The 18,481-nt window shown below is 44.5% G+C and overlaps 1 protein-coding gene across 3 annotated transcripts in view; it reads left to right on the top strand.

The window, feature by feature from the left end:
- LOC109909597 (tyrosine-protein kinase Tec) overlaps window positions 1–18,481 on the top strand; it is a 63,373-nt gene that overhangs the window by 42,631 nt on the left and 2,261 nt on the right. For all 3 annotated transcript variants that reach the window (XM_031832646.1, XM_031832647.1, XM_031832648.1), the window contains 11 exons: window positions 123–188; window positions 1,551–1,605; window positions 2,076–2,155; window positions 2,432–2,559; window positions 4,987–5,061; window positions 5,646–5,817; window positions 5,954–6,064; window positions 6,738–6,843; window positions 9,679–9,743; window positions 16,299–16,417; window positions 16,498–16,655. In XM_031832646.1, coding sequence (XP_031688506.1) covers window positions 123–188; window positions 1,551–1,605; window positions 2,076–2,155; window positions 2,432–2,559; window positions 4,987–5,061; window positions 5,646–5,817; window positions 5,954–6,064; window positions 6,738–6,843; window positions 9,679–9,743; window positions 16,299–16,417; window positions 16,498–16,655 — 1,135 coding nt within the window. The remainder of the gene's footprint in view (window positions 1–122; window positions 189–1,550; window positions 1,606–2,075; window positions 2,156–2,431; window positions 2,560–4,986; window positions 5,062–5,645; window positions 5,818–5,953; window positions 6,065–6,737; window positions 6,844–9,678; window positions 9,744–16,298; window positions 16,418–16,497; window positions 16,656–18,481) is intronic.

The raw sequence follows: 18,481 nt of genomic DNA on the forward strand, positions 1-18,481 counted from the left end.
GTGTGTGAGAGTGAGAGCATTTGCTGGTCTTTGGACCTTGTTCTATGACTGGTCCGCTACTATTGATCCAGAACATGGAGTTGTTTGTTTGTTTGTTTGTTTGTTTGTTTGTTGACACGCAGGGAGGAGGGCTACATCCCCATCAACTACGTGACAGAGAAGAAGTTGGGGAACCTGGCACAGTATGCGTGAGTAAAGCTGCGTGAGGCTAGAGGAACATCATTGCAACGTCATGTTGCTTTGGCGTCAGCATACAGTAGATGCTAAGTGGGATCCTTGGGACTTCCGTACCCTAAACTCTAACCTTAACCCTAATCTCTAATCTCTAACCTTAACCATTACCTTAACCCTAATCTCTAATCTCTAACCATAACCATTACCTTAACCTTAACCATTACTTTAACCCTAATCCTTACCATAACTATTACCTTAACCCTAATTCTAACCTTAACCCTAATCCTAACCCTAATCCTAACCTTAATCGTAATCCTAACCATAACTATTACCTTAACCCTAATCCTAACCCTAATCCTAACCATAACTATTACCTTAACACCAATTTGAACCGTTTCAATTAAAATGGGGGTGACGTCAGACGGACGTCCTAAAGATCCCACTTAGACTTTAGCATCAAGAGACACTCCCAACATCAGTACATATGAACAATAAGTGTTATATTAAATTGCTGTGAACTAATATATTATATTATATTGCTGTAAACTAATAGATTATATTATATTTCTGTGAACTAATATATTATATTATATTTCTGTGAACTAATATATTATATTATATTTCTGTGAACTAATATATTATATTATATTGCTGTGAACTAATATATTATATTATATTGCTGTGAACTAATATATTATATTATATTTCTGTGAACTAATATATTATATTATATTTCTGTGAACTAATATATTATATTATATTGCTGTAAACTAATAGATTATATTATATTTCTGTGAACTAATATATTATATTATATTTCTGTGAACTAATATATTATATTATATTTCTGTGAACTAATATATTATATTATATTGCTGTGAACTAATATATTATATTATATTGCTGTGAACTAATAGATTATAATATATTGCTGTAGAGTGAACTAACAGATGTTTATTATGTTGCTGTAGAGTGAACTAATAGACTATAATATATTGCTGTAGAGTGAACTAACAGATGTTTATTATGTTGCTGTAGAGTGAACTAATAGATTATATTATGTTGCTGTAGAGTGAACTAACAGATGTTTGATGTGTTGCTGTAGAGTGAACTAACAGATGTTTGATGTGATGCTGTAGAGTGAACTAACAGATGTTTATTATGTTGCTGTAGAGTGAACTAACAGATGTTTGATGTGATGCTGTAGAGTGAACTAACAGATGTTTAATGTGATGCTGTAGAGTGAACTAACAGATGTTTGATGTGATGCTGTAGAGTGAACTAACAGATGTTTAATGTGATGCTGTAGAGTGAACTAACAGATGTTTGATGTGATGCTGTAGAGTGAACTAACAGATGTTTAATGTGTGTTTCAGCTGGTACAGTAAACATGTCAACAGGGTCAAAGCTGAGGAACTACTGAGGAGAGAGGTGTGTGTGTGTGTGTGTCTCTGTGTGTGTGTGTGTGTGTGTGTGTGTTTGTGTCTTTGTGTGTGTGTGTGGCTCTGTGTGTGTCTGTGTGTGTGTGTGTCTCTGTGTGTGTCTCTGTGTGTGTGTGTGTGTGTGTCTCTGTGTGTCTCTGTGTGTGTGTGTCTCTCTGTGTGTGTGTGTGTGTGTGTGTGTCTGTGTGTGTGTGTGTCTCTCTCTGGGTGTGTGTGTGCCTCTGTTTGTGTGTGTGTGTGTGTGTGTGTCTCTGTGTGTGTGTGTGTGTGTGTGTGTGTATCTGTGTGTGTCTCTCTCTCTGGGTGTGTGTGTGTGTGTGTGTTTGTGTCTCTGTGTGTGTGTGTGTGTGTGTGTGTGTGTGTGTGTGTGTGTGTGTGTGTGTGTGTGTGTGTGTGTGTGTGTGTGTGTGTGTGTGTGTGTGTGTGTGTGTGTGTCTGTAAATCTGTCTCCCTGTACAGGATAAAGAGGGAGGGTTCATGGTAAGAGACTCCAGTAACCCAGGAACATACACCGTCTCCCTGTATGCCAAATCAGCAGGGTACGCATCACTGGTGTGGGGGGGGGGGGGGTATCCTAGGTTAAAACGTTGTATAAATGTCTTATTAGATCTGCATAATGTTATTTCAACATTTTATTTTGTCAGTAAAACATTGTCTAACGTTATATGAATGTTGTTTGAACATTGTGTGATGGTTGTGTAAACTAAATAGCTGCCTTATTGGGGATATTTTTAGTTACTGATTGTGATATGGGGTTGTCTTAACTACCATAGTTGACTGACTTCAGTGGTTCTGAATAAGAGTGTCTGTTACAGAGGTGCCGTTATCAGGCATTACCACATCAGGGAGACGGAAGGCTGCCCCAGACAGTTCTACCTGACTGAGAAACACCTGTTCACCTTGATACCTGACCTTATAGAGTACCACAACCACAACGCTGCAGGTAGACTACACACATACATACACACACACAGAGACACACACAGAGACACACGCACACAATTTCTCTCTTGTTATGGCAAGGAGTTCTCCAAAGGGAACACCCCCTCACATTCAGCTGAAAAAAAATATTCTTAAAAAATATTTAACTTTCACACATTAACAAGTCCAATACTGCAAATGAAACACAACACATATTTATGTTAGATGACCACCAAATTCAAAAAACACACACAGCCATTTTTCACAGTCACAAAAGCATAAATATAGATCAAATGAATCACTAACCTTTGATGATCTTCATCAGATGACACTCATAGGACATCATGTTATACATGTATTGTGTGTTTTGTTCGATAATGTGCATATATATATATATATATATAACAAATCTCAGTTTACATTGGCGCGTTACGTGCAGTAATGTTTTGATTCCAAAACTTCCGGTGATTTTGCAGAAATACTCACAATAAACATTGATAAAAGATGCCAGGGTTATTCACAGCATTAAAGATAAACGTATCCTCTATGCAACCGCTGTGTCAGATTTTTTTTTTTACTTTACGGGAAAAGAATAATCTGAGAACGGGGCTCAGAACCCAAAGAAATAGCCGCCATTTTGGCATCAACAGAAGCTACAAAAAACACAATAAATATTCACTTACCTTTGAATATCTTCATCAGAAGGCACTTCCAGGAATCCCAGTTCGACAATAAATGACTGACTTGTTCCATAAAGTTCCATAAAGCCCATAATTTAGCCACTTGTTGTTAGCTTGTTCAGCCCAGCATTCAATCCTCAAAAAGCACGAGCAATTCCTCCAGACAAAAACTCAAAAAAGTTCCGTTACAGGTCGTAGAAACAAGTCAAATGATGAATGCAATCCATATTTAGAATGTTTTAAACATTAATCAGCAATAAGGTTCCAACCGGAGAATTTCATTGTCTGAAGAAAAGCATAGGAACGGGAGGACACTCTCTCGTGAACGCGCGCAACGAGACCGAGGCTTTCTACCAGACCACCCACTCAAAGAGCTATTATGAGCCCCTCCTCTATAGTAGAATCTAAAGACGGTGACATCTTGTGGCAGCCCTAGGAAGTGCATGCTCATCCAAATCTAAGATGGACATCAAATGGCACTGTTTTCAAAATTGAGTTCTCACTTCCTGTTTGGATTTCTTCTCAGGTTTTTGTCTGCCATATGAGTTCTGTTATACTCACAGACATAATTCAAACAGTTTTAGAAACTTCAGAGTGTTTTCTATCCACTAGTAATAGTAATGCATATATGCATATATTCCCATCTGGGAAAGAGTAGGAGGCAGTTTACTCAGTTTACGCCTTTCATCCAAAAGTGAAAATGCTGCCCCCTAGCCCCAACAGGATTTATAGAGTACCACAACCACAACGCTGCAGGTAGACTACACACATACATACACACATACATATACACACACACACACACACACACAATTTGATGTCTCTCCTCTCTCTCTCTCTCTCTCAATTCAATTCAAGGGATTTATTGACATGGGAAACATATGTTAACATTGCCAAAGCAAGTGAGGTAGATAATATATAAATGTGAAATAAACATAAAAAATGAACAGTAAACATTACACTCACAGAAGTTCAGAAAGAATAAAGACATTTCAAGTCATATTATGTCTATTTACAGTGTTGTACTGATGTGCAAATAGTTAAAGTACAAAATGGAAAATAAATAAGCATAAATATGGGTTGTATTTACAGTGGTGTTTGTTCTTCACTGGTTGACCTTTTCTTGTGGCAACAGGTCACAAATCTTGCTGCTGTGATGGCACACTGTGGAATTTCACCCAATAGATATGGGAGTTTAACAAAATCTGGTTTATTTTCTAATTCTTTGTGGGTCTGTGTAATCTGAGGGAAATATGTGTCTCTAATATGGTCATACATTTGGCAGGATGTTAGGAAGTATAGCTCAGTTTCCACCTCATTTTGTGGGCAGTGAGCACATATCCTGTCTTCTCTTGAGAGCCAGGTCTGCCTACGGCGGCCTTTCTCAATAGCAAGGCTATGCTCACTGAGTCTGTACATAGTCAAAGCTTTCATAAGTTTGGGTCAGTCACAGTGGTCAGGTATTCTGCCACTGTGTACTCTCTGTTTAGGGCCAAATGGCATTCTAGTTTGCTCTGTTCTTTTGTTAATTCTTTCCAATGTGTCAAGTAATTATCTTTTTGTTGTCTCATGATTTGATTGGGTCTAATTGTGTTGCTGTCCTGGGGCTCTGTGGGGTCTGTTTGTGTTTCTGAACAGAGCCCCAGGACCAGCTTGCTTAGGGGACTCTTCTCCAGGTTCATCTCTCTGTAGGTGATGGCTTTGTTATGGAAGGTTTGGGAATCGCTTCTCTCTCTCTCTCTCTCTCTCTCTCTCTCTCTCTCTCTCAGGTCTTGTAGCCAGGTTGAGATATCCAGTAGGACAGAAGGATGGATTGGCTCCCTCCACAGCAGGCTTTAGCTATGGTGAGATTCTACTGTGCTCGGCTATATTCTACTCTACTCTGGTACTCTATTCTACACTAGTACTCTACTCTACACTAGTACTCTACTCTACACCAGTACTCTACTCTACACTAGTACTCTATTCTACACTAGTACTCTACTCTAAACTAGTACTCTACTCTACACTAGTACTCTACACTAGTACTCTACACTAGTACTCTACTCTACTCTACACTAGTACTCTACACTAGTACTCTACTCCACACTAGTACTCTACTCTACACCAGTACTCTACTCTACACTAGTACTCTACTCTACACCAGTACTCTACACCAGTACTCTACTCTACACCAGTACTCTATTCTACACCAGTACTATACTCTACACCAGTACTCTACTCTACACCAGTACTCTACACCAGTACTCTACTCTACACTAGTACTCTACTCTACACCAGTACTCTACACCATTACGCTACCCTACACCAGTACTATACTCTACACTAGTACTCTATTCTACACTAGTACTATACTCTATACCAGTACTCTACTCTACATCAGTACTCTACTCTACACTAGTACTCTACACAACTTTACTCCATACAGAGAAGTGGGAGATCAACCCTGTTGAGCTGACCTTCATGAAGGAGCTGGGTTGTGGTCAGTTTGGGGTGGTGCGGCTGGGGAAATGGAGAGCTCAACACAAAGTAGCCATCAAGGCTATCAGAGAGGGAGCCATGTACGAAGAAGACTTCCTAGAGGAAGCCAAGGTTATGATGTGAGTACAATACATCCCACACAGGACTTCCTAGAGGAAGCCAAGGTTATGATGTGACTTCCTAGAGGAAGCCTGCACACATCGATAGACGGATTGGATGTACAGATGACCCATAATGTTACCGTGTGTGTTGCAGGCGTCTCTCCCATCCTAAACTGGTGCAGCTATATGGAGTGTGTACCCATCAGAAACCCATCTACATTGTGTCTGAGTTTATGGAACTGGGATGTCTGCTCAATCACATCAGGTAAGACAAAACGTTCAAAGGTTTTGCACTCAAAAATACGTGGCATGAAGCTTACTTCATTTTTCAATGTTTCAGGATATCATCAGAGTATGTTATGTGAGTAGAGTGAGGAGCGGAGCGAGGTAGGGGAGCGAGGAGGGGAGTGAGGAGGGGAGTGAGGAGCGGAGCGAGGTATGGGAGCGAAGTTGGGGAGCGAGGAGGGGAGCGAGGTTGGGGAGCGAGGAGGCGAGCGAGGTTGGGGAGCGAGGTTGGGGCGCGAGGTTGGGGCGCGAGGTTGAGGGACAAGGAGGGGCGCAAGGAGGGGAGCGAGGTTGAGAGGTTGGGGAGCGAGGTTGAGGAATGAGGTTGGGAGCAAGGAGGGGCGCGAGGAGGGGAGCGAGGTTGAGAGGTTGGGGAGCGAGGTTGAGGAGTGAGGTTGGGAGCAAGGAGGGGCGCGAGGAGGGGAGCGAGGTTGAGAGGTTGGGGAGCGAGGTTGGGGAGCGAGGATGGGGAGCGAGGTTGGGGAGCGAGGAGGGGAACGAGGTTGGGGAGCGAGGTTGGGGAGCGAGGAGGGGAGCGAGGTTGGGGAGCGAGGAGGGGAGCGAGGTTGGGAAGCGAGGAGGGGAGCGAGGAGGCGCTTAACAGCCTCCTTCAGTGCATAAATTCAAATATTTTTGGGGTTAATTTACTTCAGGCAGCGTCGGAACACCTTCAGCCCGGGGTCCTTACTGAGTATCTGTCAGGACGTCTCAGAGGGGATGGAACACCTGGAGGCAAACGGCTTCATTCACAGAGACCTGGTAAGTCTGTCATCCAATAGGCAGTGACCTGGTGAGTCTGTCATCCAATAGGCAGAGACCTGGTGAGTCTGTCATCCAATAGGCAGAGATCTGGTGAGTCTGTCATCCAATAGGCAGTGACCTGGTAAGTCTGTCATCCAATAGGCAGAGACCTGGTGAGTCTGTCATCCAATAGGCAGTGACCTGGTGAGTCTGTCCACCAATAAGGAGAGACCTGGTGAGTCTGTCATCCAATAGGGAGAGACCTGGTGAGTCTGTCATCCAATAGAGACCTGGTGCATTTCAGCCAATAGGAGAAACCTGGTGAGTCTGTCAACCAAATGGGTTACAGATTACGGACACCTAGCCAAAGCGCAGAGACTGGGGGAGTATATCAACCAATAGGGAGAGTCTTTACTGAGACCTGGTGAGTCTATCAACCAATAAGATTATATATACAGACACCTAGCAAATAGGGAGAGACTTTGTGGGTCAAACCAGCCAATAGGGGCAGACTTAGTGGGTCAACAAGCCAATAGGGAGTGTCATGACTCTCCTGTGAGGATCCAGAAGGTTACAGTGGATCAGCTCTACAGAGCTCTCTCTCTCTCCCGCAGAGGGGGACAGGGATAGATGTGGGGGTTTTATGTCGATCGTAAATCATATGGAGCAGACGATTCCTTTTGGGTGATCGGAATGTCTTTGTGTCTTAGGAAGAGTTTACGGCCCAAAACTACAACATCAAACCACGGACACTGGGACAATATATTTCAACATCACACCTGCGGGACAGGTACAGGATGGCAACAACAACTGCTAAGTTACACCAGGAACGCACAATCATTCCATCAGTGCTCAGACTGTCCGCAATAGGAGGAGAGAGACCCGGACTGTAGACTTGTAGGTCTGTTGTAAGCCAGGTCTTCACCAGACATCACCGGCAACAACGTCGCCTATTGGCATAAACCCACCGTTGCTGGATCAGACAGTACTGACAAAAAGTGATCTTCACTGACGAGTTGCGGTTTTGTCTCACCAGGGGTGATGGTCGGATTCGCATTTATCGTATAGGAATGAGCGTTACACCGAGGCTTGTATTCTGGAGCGGGATCGATTTGGAGGTGGAGGGTCCGTCATGGTCTGAGGTGGTGTGTCACAGCATCATCGGACTGAGCTTGTTGTCATTGCAGGCAATCTAAACGCTGTGCGTTACAGGGAAGACATCCTCCTCCCTCATGTGGTACCCTTCCTGCAGGCACATCCGGACATGACCCTCCAGCATGAGCCCGGATCTCAATCCCATTGAGCACGTCTGGGACCTGTTGGATCGGAGGGTGAGGGCTAGGGCCATTCCTCCCAGAAATGTCCAGGAACTTGCAGGTGCCTTGGTGGAAGAGTGGGGTAACATCTCACAGCAAGAACTGGTAAATCTGGTGCAGTTCATGAGGAGATGCACTGCAGTACTTAATGCATCTGGTGGCCACACCAGATACTGACTGTTACTTTTGATTTTGACCCCCCCTTTGTTCAGGGACACATTATTCAATTTCTGTTATTTACTGTGGAACTTGTTCAGTTTATGTCTCAGTTGTTGAATCTTGTTATGTTCATAAAAATATTTACACATGTTAAGTTTGCTGAAAATAAATGTAGTTGACAGTGAGAGGACATTTCTTCTTTTTTTGCTGAGTTTATATATACATATTCTTATTCCATCCCTTTAGATTTGTGTGTATTAGGTAGAAGTTGGGGAATTGTTAGATATTACTGCACTATCGGAACTAGAAGCACAAGCATTTCGCTACACTCGCATTAACATCTGCTAACCATGTGTATGTGACCAAAAACATCTGCTAACCATGTGACCAATAACATCTGCTAACCATGTGACCATTAACATCTGCTAACCATGTGACCAATAACATCTGACCATGTGACCAATAACATCTGCTAACCATGTGACCATTAACATCTGCTAACCATGTGACCAATAACATCTGCTAACCATGTGACCAATAACATCTGCTAACCATGTGACCAATAACATCTGCTAACCATGTGAACAATAACATCTGCTAACCATGTGACCAATAACATCTGCTAACCATGTGACCAAAAACATCTGCTAACCATGTGACCATTAATATCTGCTAACCATGTGACCAATAACATCTGGTAACCATGTGACCATTAACATCTGCTAACCATGTGACCATTAACATCTGCTAACCATGTGACCATTAACATCTGCTAACCATGTGACCATTAACATCTGCTAACCATGTGACCATTAACATCTGCTAACCATGTGACCATTAACATCTGCTAACCATGTGTATGTGACCAATAACATCTGCTAACCATGTGACCAATAACATCTGCTAACCATGTGACCAATAACATCTGCTAACCATGTGTATGTAACCAATAACATCTGCTAACCATGTGACCAATAACATCTGCTAACCATGTGACCAAAAACATCTGCTAACCGTGTGACCAATAACATCTGCTAACCATGTGACCAATAACATCTGCTAACCATGTGACCAATAACATCTGCTAACCATGTGACCAATAACATCTGCTAACCGTGTGACCGATATGAAGAAATGATTAATTGGTGACTGGTATGACATCTATGTATTCTTGAGTTAATTCAGGAGATGGTAACTCATTAAATAAACCTTTCCCGTGGTGCCCCAAATTCCTAATGAGTTAATTGTTACGTGATTAATTTAATCGAGTAATAATTCAACGTAGTAGGTAATTATTCGATAAATAGCAGTGAGTCATTCAGCCAGTAGGCACATACCTGATTAGAGTAACAGCTAATCACTGTCTCTCTCTCTATAGGCAGCGAGGAACTGTCTGGTGAACGATGCTCTAGTGGTGAAGGTGTCAGACTTTGGAATGGCCAGGTACGTAACGGAATAACACACTCAACTCTCAAACCATTTTCTCAATTTCAACTTCAATTTAAGGGGCTTTATTGGCCTGGGAAAAATATGTTTACATTGCCAAAGGAAGTGAAATAAACAATATCAAATTAGATATATAATTTAAAAAATGAAATGAACAATAAAAAGTCATCATTTCTAACTCTCAATTCAATTCAAAGGGCTTTATTGGCATGGTGAAAATATGTCTGTGTATATATGTATATGTATATGGAATAGAGCAGGTATTCCCAAACTGGGGTACACCCGTCGGTATAAATAACAATAAAAATATATAAAAATAATAAAAATAAATCAAAATGTGATTCACATTTAACAAACAAGAAAGAAATAAAGTGGTTAAAAAAAATCTCAAATCTCAAATTTTCAAACAGTCCATTTATATTTTTCAACGGGGCCTGAGTAGCCTCGTTTCACTACCAAAAATAAAATGAATCCATCTAGTGTTCAGCAAAATAACAACACAATGTCAAATACAGGAAGCCTGGTCAAATAATGAACATCCAATCACATTAACCGTTACTCACTCACGGGAATTCCACTGACGGAATAGCCAAGCGTAGATGCTGCTCATGTTGGTATCTGACGGCGCAGAGAGACATAGTGGAGGTGTAACGCTCCCGATGCCACTTGGGTCCACAGCAGCATCCACGAGAGGCTCTTGGGTAAACTGTAGCATCCACGAGAGGCTCTTGGGTAAACTGCAGCATCCACCGAGAGGCTCTTGGGTAAACTGCAGCATCCACGAGAGGCTCTTGGGTACACTGCAGCATCCACCGAGAGGCTCTTGGGTACACTGCAGCATCCACCTAGAGGCTCTTGGGTAAACTGCAGCATCCACCGAGAGGCTCTTGGGTAAACTGCAGCATCCACCTAGAGGCTCTTGGGTACACTGCAGCATCCACCTAGAGGCTCTTGGGTAAACTGCAGCATCCACCGAGAGGCTCTTGGGTAAACTGCAGCATCCACCGAGAGGCTCTTGGGTACACTGCAGCATTCACCTAGAGGCTCTTGGGTACACTGCAGCATCCACCGAGAGGCTCTTGGGTAGACTGCAACATCCACCTAGAGGCTCTTGGGTAAACTGCAGCATCCACCGAGAGGCTCTTGGGTAAACTGCAGCATCCACCGAGAGGCTCTTGGGTACACTGCAGCATCCACCTAGAGGCTCTTGGGTACACTGCAGCATCCACCTAGAGGCTCTTGGGTAAACTGCAGCATCCACCGAGAGGCTCTTGGGTACACTGCAGCATCCACCTAGAGGCTCTTGGGTACACTGCAGCATCCACCTAGAGGCTCTTGGGTAAACTGCAGCATCCACGAGAGGCTCTTGGGCAAAATGCAGCATCCACCGAGAGGCTCTTGGGTACACTGCAGCATCCACCGAGAGGCTCTTGGGTAGACTTGGGTAGACTGCAGCATCCACCGAGAGGCTCTTGGGTACACTGCAGCATCCACCGAGAGGCTCTTGGGTAAACTGCAGCATCCACCGAGAGGCTCTTGGGTACACTGCAGCATCCACCTAGAGGCTCTTGGGTACACTGCAGCATCCACCTAGAGGCTCTTGGGTAAACTGCAGCATCCACGAGAGGCTCTTGGGTAAACTGCAGCATCCACCGAGAGGCTCTTGGGTACACTGCAGCATCCACCTAGAGGCTCTTGGGTACACTGCAGCATCCACCTAGAGGCTCTTGGGTAAACTGCAGCATCCACGAGAGGCTCTTGGGTAAACTGCAGCATCCACCGAGAGGCTCTTGGATACACTTGGGTAGACTGCAGCATCCACCGAGAGGCTCTTGGGTAGACTTGGGTAGACTGCAGCATCCACCGAGAGGCTCTTGGGTACACTGCAGCATCCACCGAGAGGCTCTTGGGTAAACTGCAGCATCCACCGAGAGGCTCTTGGGTAAACTGCAGCATCCACCGAGAGGCTCTTGGGTAAACTGCAGCATCCACCGAGAGGCTCTTGGGTAAACTGCAGCATCCACCGAGAGGCTCTTGGGTACACTGCAGCATCCACCTAGAGGCTCTTGGGTACACTGCAGCATCCACCTAGAGGCTCTTGGGTAAACTGCAGCATCCACGAGAGGCTCTTGGGTAAACTGCAGCATCCACCGAGAGGCTCTTGGGTACACTGCAGCATCCACCGAGAGGCTCTTGGGTAGACTTGGGTAGACTGCAGCATCCACCGAGAGGCTCTTGGGTAGACTTGGGTAGACTGCAGCATCCACCGAGAGGCTCTTGGGTACACTGCAGCATCCACCGAGAGGCTCTTGGGTAAACTGCAGCATCCACCGAGAGGCTCTTGGGTAAACTGCAGCATCCACCGAGAGGCTCTTGGGTAAACTGCAGCATCCACCGAGAGGCTCTTGGGTAAACTGCAGCATCCACCGAGAGGCTCTTGGGTCCACAGCAGCATCCACCGAGAGACTCTTGGGTAAACTGCAGCATCCACCGAGACTCTCTTGGGTACCCTGCAACATCCACCGAGAGGCTCTTGGGTACCCTGCAACATCCACCGAGAGGCTCTTGGGTACACTGCAGCATCCACGAGAGGCTCTTGGGTCCACAGCAGCATCCACCGAGAGGCTCTTGGGTCCACAGCAGCATCCACCGAGAGGCTCTTGGGTAGACTGCAGCATCCACGAGAGGCTCTTGGGTCCACAGCAGCATCCACCGAGAGGCTCTTGGGTCCACAGCAGCATCCACCGAGAGGCTCTTGCTGCCAAGGGAATGCCTGACAGCTTGAAAGACGTTTTGGACATTGAAAATGGTTAACTTTGTTAAACTCTTGTGTATTTTCTGCACTATGCAATGATATGGGCAGTGACCATGTAATGCTTTTACAACATACAGAAGTGCGCTGGTTATCACGTTTTATTGAATTGAGAGACGAGCTTAAAGTTTTCTTTACTGACCATAATTTTCACTTGTCTGACCGCTTGATAATGACGAGTTTCTCACACGACTGGCCTATCTGGGTGATGTTTTTTAGGATTACAGGGACTCTCCGCAACTATATTTAATGTGCGGGACAAAATTGAGGCTATGATTAAGAAGATGGAGCTCTTCTCTGTTTGCATTAACAAGGACAACACACAGGTCTTTCCATCATTGTATGATTTTTTTGTGTGCAAATGAACTCTGGACAATGTAGGGGCGACATGTAGCCTAGTGGTTAGAGTGTTGGACCAGTAACCGAAAGGTTGCTGGATCAAATCCCCGAGCCGACAAGGTAAAAATCTGTCGTTCTGCCCCTGAACAAGGCATTTAACCCATTGTTCCCCGGTAGGCTGTCATTGTAAATAAGAATGTGTTCTTAACTGACCTGCCTAGTTAAATAAAGGTTAAATAAAAATATGTCAAATGTGATATAGCGAAGCACCTCAGTGACTTGGCAGGTACTTTCCCAAAACGGATGACAACTGGATTATCCTTTTCATGCCTCCAGTCCACCTTACCGATATCTGATCAAGAGTCTCATCGAAATTGCAACAACAAGCGGTTCTGTGAAAATTGAATTTAATCAGAAGCCACTGACAGATTTCTGGATAGGGCTGCCCTCAGAGTGTCCTGCCTTGGCAAATCGCGCTGTTAAGATACTGATGCCCTTTGCAACCACGTACCTATGTGAGAGTGGATTCTCGGCCCTCACTAGCATTAAATCATTTAATATTTTTCCTGTAATTTAGTTGAGACTCAAATACAACCCAACATTGCACCTGTGGTGAGTTATTCACAATTTAACAAATACGCTTTTATATGTAAGAGCAAAAATATAAATTAATTTAATTATAATTAATTATAAATTAATATTATTATAATTTGTGCCCTGGTCCTATGAGCCAAGTTGTGACAAAAACTCACACTCATTCTTATGTTTAATAAATGTAACGTATAGTTTGTGTGTGTGGCAGGCTTACAATGATGGCAAAAAAACAACATTTGAGAGTGTACTGACCCTGGTGCTAGAGAAGGGTACAGCTGACCCTGGTGCTAGAGGGGGTACAGCTGACCCTGGTGCTAGAGGGGGAACAGCTGACCCTGGTGCTAGAGGGGGTACAGCTGACCCTGGTGCTAGAGGGGGTACAGCTGACCCTGGTGCTAGAGGGGGTACAGCTGACCCTGGTGCTAGAGGGGGAACAGCTGACCCTGGTGCTAGAGGGGGTACAGCTGACCCTGGTGCTAGAGGGGGTACAGCTGACCCTGTTGCTATAGGGGGAACAGCTGACCCTGGTGCTAGAGGGGGTACAGCTGACCCTGGTGCTAGAGGGGGTACAGCTGACCTTGGTGCTAGAGGGGGTACAGCTGACCCTGTTGCTAGAGGGGGTACAGCTGACCCTGGTGCTAGAGGGGGTACAGCTGACCCTGGTGCTAGAGGGGGTACAGCTGACCCTGGTGCTAGAGGGGGTACAGCTGACCCTGGTGCTAGAGGGGGTACAGCTGACCCTGGTGCTAGAGGGGGTACAGCTGACCTTGGTGCTAGAGGGGGTACAGATGACCCTGTTGCTATAGGGGGAACAGCTGACCCTGGTGCTAGAGGGGGTACAGCTGACCCTGGTGCTAGAGGGGGTACAGCTGACCCTGGTGCTAGAGGGGGAACAGCTGACCCTGGTGCTAGAGGGGGTACAGCTGACCCTGGTGCTAGAGGGGGAACAGCTGACCCTGGTGCTAGAGGGGGAACAGCTGACCCTGGTGCTAGAGGGGGTACAGCTGACCCTGGTGCTAGAGGGGGTACAGCTGACCCTGGTGCTAGAGGGGGTACAGCTGACCCTGGTGCTAGAGGGGGTACAGCTGACCCTGGTGCTAGAGGGGGTACAGCTGACCCTGGTGCTAGAGGGGGTACAGCTGACCCTGGTGCTAGAGGGGGTACAGCTGACCCTGGTGCTAGAGGGGGTACAGCTGACCCTGGTGCTAGAGGGGGTACAGCTGACCCTGGTGCTAGAGGGGGAACAGCTGACCCTGGTGCTAGAGGGGGTACAGCTGACCCTGGTGCTAGAGGGGATACAGCTGACCCTGGTGCTAGAGGGGGTACAGCTGACCCTGGTGCTAGAGGGGGTACAGCTGACCCTGGTGCTAGAGGGGATACAGCTGACCCTGGTGCTAGAGGGGGTACAGCTGACCCTGGTGCTAGAGGGGGTACAGCTGACCTTGGTGCTAGAGGGGGTACAGCTGACCCTGTTGCTATAGGGGGAACAGCTGACCCTGGTGCTAGAGGGGGTACAGCTGACCTTGGTGCTAGAGGGGGTACAGCTGACCTTGGTGCTAGAGGGGGTACAGCTGGATGTTGAATGTTTGAAGGAACTATAAAAAGTTTGGGAGCCACCGGAATAGACAATAAACAAAAGAGACATAAACAAGGGAAACATTATTAAACAAATGAACAGTAAACATTACACACACAAAAGTTTTAAAAGAAGGAAGACATTACAAATGTCATATTATGTCTATATACAGTGTTGTAACGATGTGCAAATAGTTAAAGTACAAAAGGGAAAATAAATCAACATAAATATAGGTTGTATTTACAATGGTGTTTGTTCTTCACTGGTTGCCCTTTTCTTGTGGCAACAGGTCACAAATCTTGCTGCTGTGATGTCACACTGTGGTATTTCACCCAGTAGATATGAGAGTTTATCAAAATTGGATTTGTTTTCTAATTCTTTGTGGATCTGTGTAATCTGAGGGAAATATGTCTCTCTAATATGGTCATACATTGGGCAGGAGGTTAGGAAGTGCAGCTCAGTTTCCACCTCATTTTGTGGGCAGTGAGCACATAGCCTGTCTTCTCTTGAGAGCCAGGTCTGCCTACGGCGGCCTTTCTCAATAGCAAGGCTATACTCACTGAGTCTGTACATAGTCAAAGCTTTCCTTAATTTTGGGTCAGTCACAGTGGTCAGGTATTCTGCCACTGTGTACTCTCTGTTTAAGGCCAAATAGCATTCTAGTTTGCTCTGTCCCTCTCTGTCTGTGTGAATCTCTCTTTGTGTTCTAACGTGTGTGTGTGTTTGTGTGTGTGTGCGCGTGTGTGTCTCTGTGTGCGCGTGTGTGTCTCTGTGTTTGTGTCTCTGTGCTTGTGTGTCTGTGTGTGTGTGTGTGTGTGTGCTTGTGTGCTTTGTGTATGTCTGCTGTGTGTCTGCTGTGTGTCTCTGTGTGTCTCTGTGTGCTTGTGTGTCTCTCTCTGTGTGTGTGTGTCTCTGTGTGTGTGTGTGTGTGTGTCTCTGTGTCTCTGTGTGTGTGCGTGTGTGTGTCTCTGTGTCTCTGTGTGTGTGTGTGTGTGTGTGTGTGTGTGTGTGTGTGTGTGTGTGTGTGTGTGTGTGTGTGTGTGTGTGTGTGTGTGTGTGTGTGTGTGTGTGTGTGTGTGTGTGTGTGTGTGTGTGTGTGTGTCTCTGTGTCTCTGTGTGTGTGTGTCTCTGTGTGTGTGTGTCTCTGTGTGTCTCTGTGTGTGTGTGTTTCTGTGTGTCTCTGTGTATCTCTGTGTGTGTGTGTGTGTCTCTGTGTGTGTGTGTGTGTTAGGTACGTGCTAGATGACCAGTACACTAGTTCATCAGGCTCTAAGTTCCCAGTCAAGTGGTCTCCTCCTGAAGTGTTCAACTTCTGCAAGTTCAGCAGCAAGTCTGACGTCTGGTCCTTCGGTAGGTGGTCACTGTGTGTGTATATTGATGAAGGCATATGTGTGTATATTGATACAGGTGTGTGTGTGTGTGTGTGTCAGGTGTGTTGATGTGGGAGGTGTTTACAGAGGGGAAGATGCCGTTTGAACACAACCCTAACCACGAGGTAGTGATGAGAGTGTCACAAGGACACCGTCTCTACAGACCCAGGATGGCCACGCCCAGCATCTATGACATCATGCAGCTCTGCTGGCACGAGGTACATCGTACACTTCCTGCTTCCTGTGTTTGCGAAAGTGTTTGAGGTAGAAGGTAGATGACACTAACCACAGGTCTAGGATCAGAACTACTCCAACTCATAACCTGAACCATTAGAGGGAAATATCAGAATTCAAAACAATTCAATTTAATTCAAGGGGGTTTATTGGTATATTTTCAAAAAATATTGTAATGTAGAAATATGATTAGGCATAGGTCCTATGGGAGACAGTCCGGTTCGTTTGATAAATGACAGTGCAGGGGCAGTGAATTGGCTCATCAAGATGTCCAACTTCAAACAGTTTCATTAGTTTTAACAATTTTATTGACGGTTTATTGGACATCAGTGGGGTAAAACGTCCATCTCTCAAAGTTGTTGAGACTATTGCCTCTGCACCATTTACATTGGCAAAGCAAGTGAAGTAGATATAATATACAAAAGTGAAATAAACAATAAAAAATGAACAGTAAACATTACACACACAGAAGTTTCAAAGTAATAAAGACATTTCTGCTCAGTTTTTTTGTTAATTCTTTCCAATGTGACAAGTAATTATCTTTTTGTTTTCTCATGATTTGGTTGGGTCTAATTGTGTTGCTGTCGTGGGGCTCTGTGGGGTGTGTTTGTGTTTGTGAACAGAGCCTCAGGACCAGCTTGCTTAGGGGACTCTTCTCCAGGTTCATCTCTCTGTAGGTGATGGCTTTGTTATGGAAGGTTTGGGAATCGCTTCCTTTTAGGTGGTTGTAGAATTTAACAGCTCTTTTCTGGATTTTGATAATTAGTGGGTATCGGCCTAATTCTGCTCTGCATAAATTATTTGGTGTTTTACGTTGTTCACAGAGGATATTTTTGTAGAATTATGCATGTAGTCTCAATTTGGTGTTGGTCCCATTTTGTGAATTCTTGTTTGGTGGGCGGACCTCAGGTCTCCCAACCATAAAGGGTTCTATAACTTCTTAGGGCTGAGATCCCGCTAACAGGATCGATATGACAACAGCCAGTGAAAGTGCAGGGCGCCAAATTCCAAATTCAAAACAGAAATCCCATAATTAAAATTCCTCAAACATAGGAGTATTTCACACCATTTTAAAGAATCACTTCTTGTTAAACCACCGTGTCTGATTTCTAATAGACTTTACTTTAAAATCAGAAATAGAGATAAAATGAATCACTAACCTTTGATGATCTTCATCAGATGGCACTCATAGGACTTCATGTTACACAATTCATGTATGTTTTGTTCGATAAAGTTAATATTTATATAAAAAAATATCAGTATACATTGGTGCGTTATGTTCAGAAGTTCCAAAAACATCCAGGTGATTGTGCAGAGAGCCACATCAATTTACAGAAATACTCATTATAAATGTTGATGAAAATACAAGTGTTATACATGGTACTTTGGATACACTTCTCCTTAATGCAACCGCTGTGTCAGATTTCAAAAAGGCTTTACGGAAAAAGCAAACCATGCAATAATCTGAGTACGGCGCTCAGAGACCAAACAAGCCAAAAAGATATCCGCCATATTGTGTAGTCAACAGAAGTCAGAAATAACATTATAAATATTCACTTACCTTTGATGATCTTCATCAGAATGCACTCCCAGGAATCCCAGTTTATGTCCAAATAGCTACTTTTGTTAGCGCGTTTTGTTAACAAATCCAAACACATGAAGCTCGTTCACTAGGAGCAGACGAAATGTCAAAAAGTTCCGTTACAGTCCGTAGAAACATGTCAAACGATGTATAGAATCAATCTTTAGGATGTTTTTAACATAAATCTTCAATAATGTCCCAACCGGAGAATTCCTTTGTCTGTAGAAA

Source organism: Oncorhynchus kisutch, linkage group LG9, assembly GCF_002021735.2.
Source record: "Oncorhynchus kisutch isolate 150728-3 linkage group LG9, Okis_V2, whole genome shotgun sequence".
In the NCBI taxonomy this organism is placed as follows: Eukaryota; Metazoa; Chordata; class Actinopteri; order Salmoniformes; family Salmonidae; genus Oncorhynchus; species Oncorhynchus kisutch.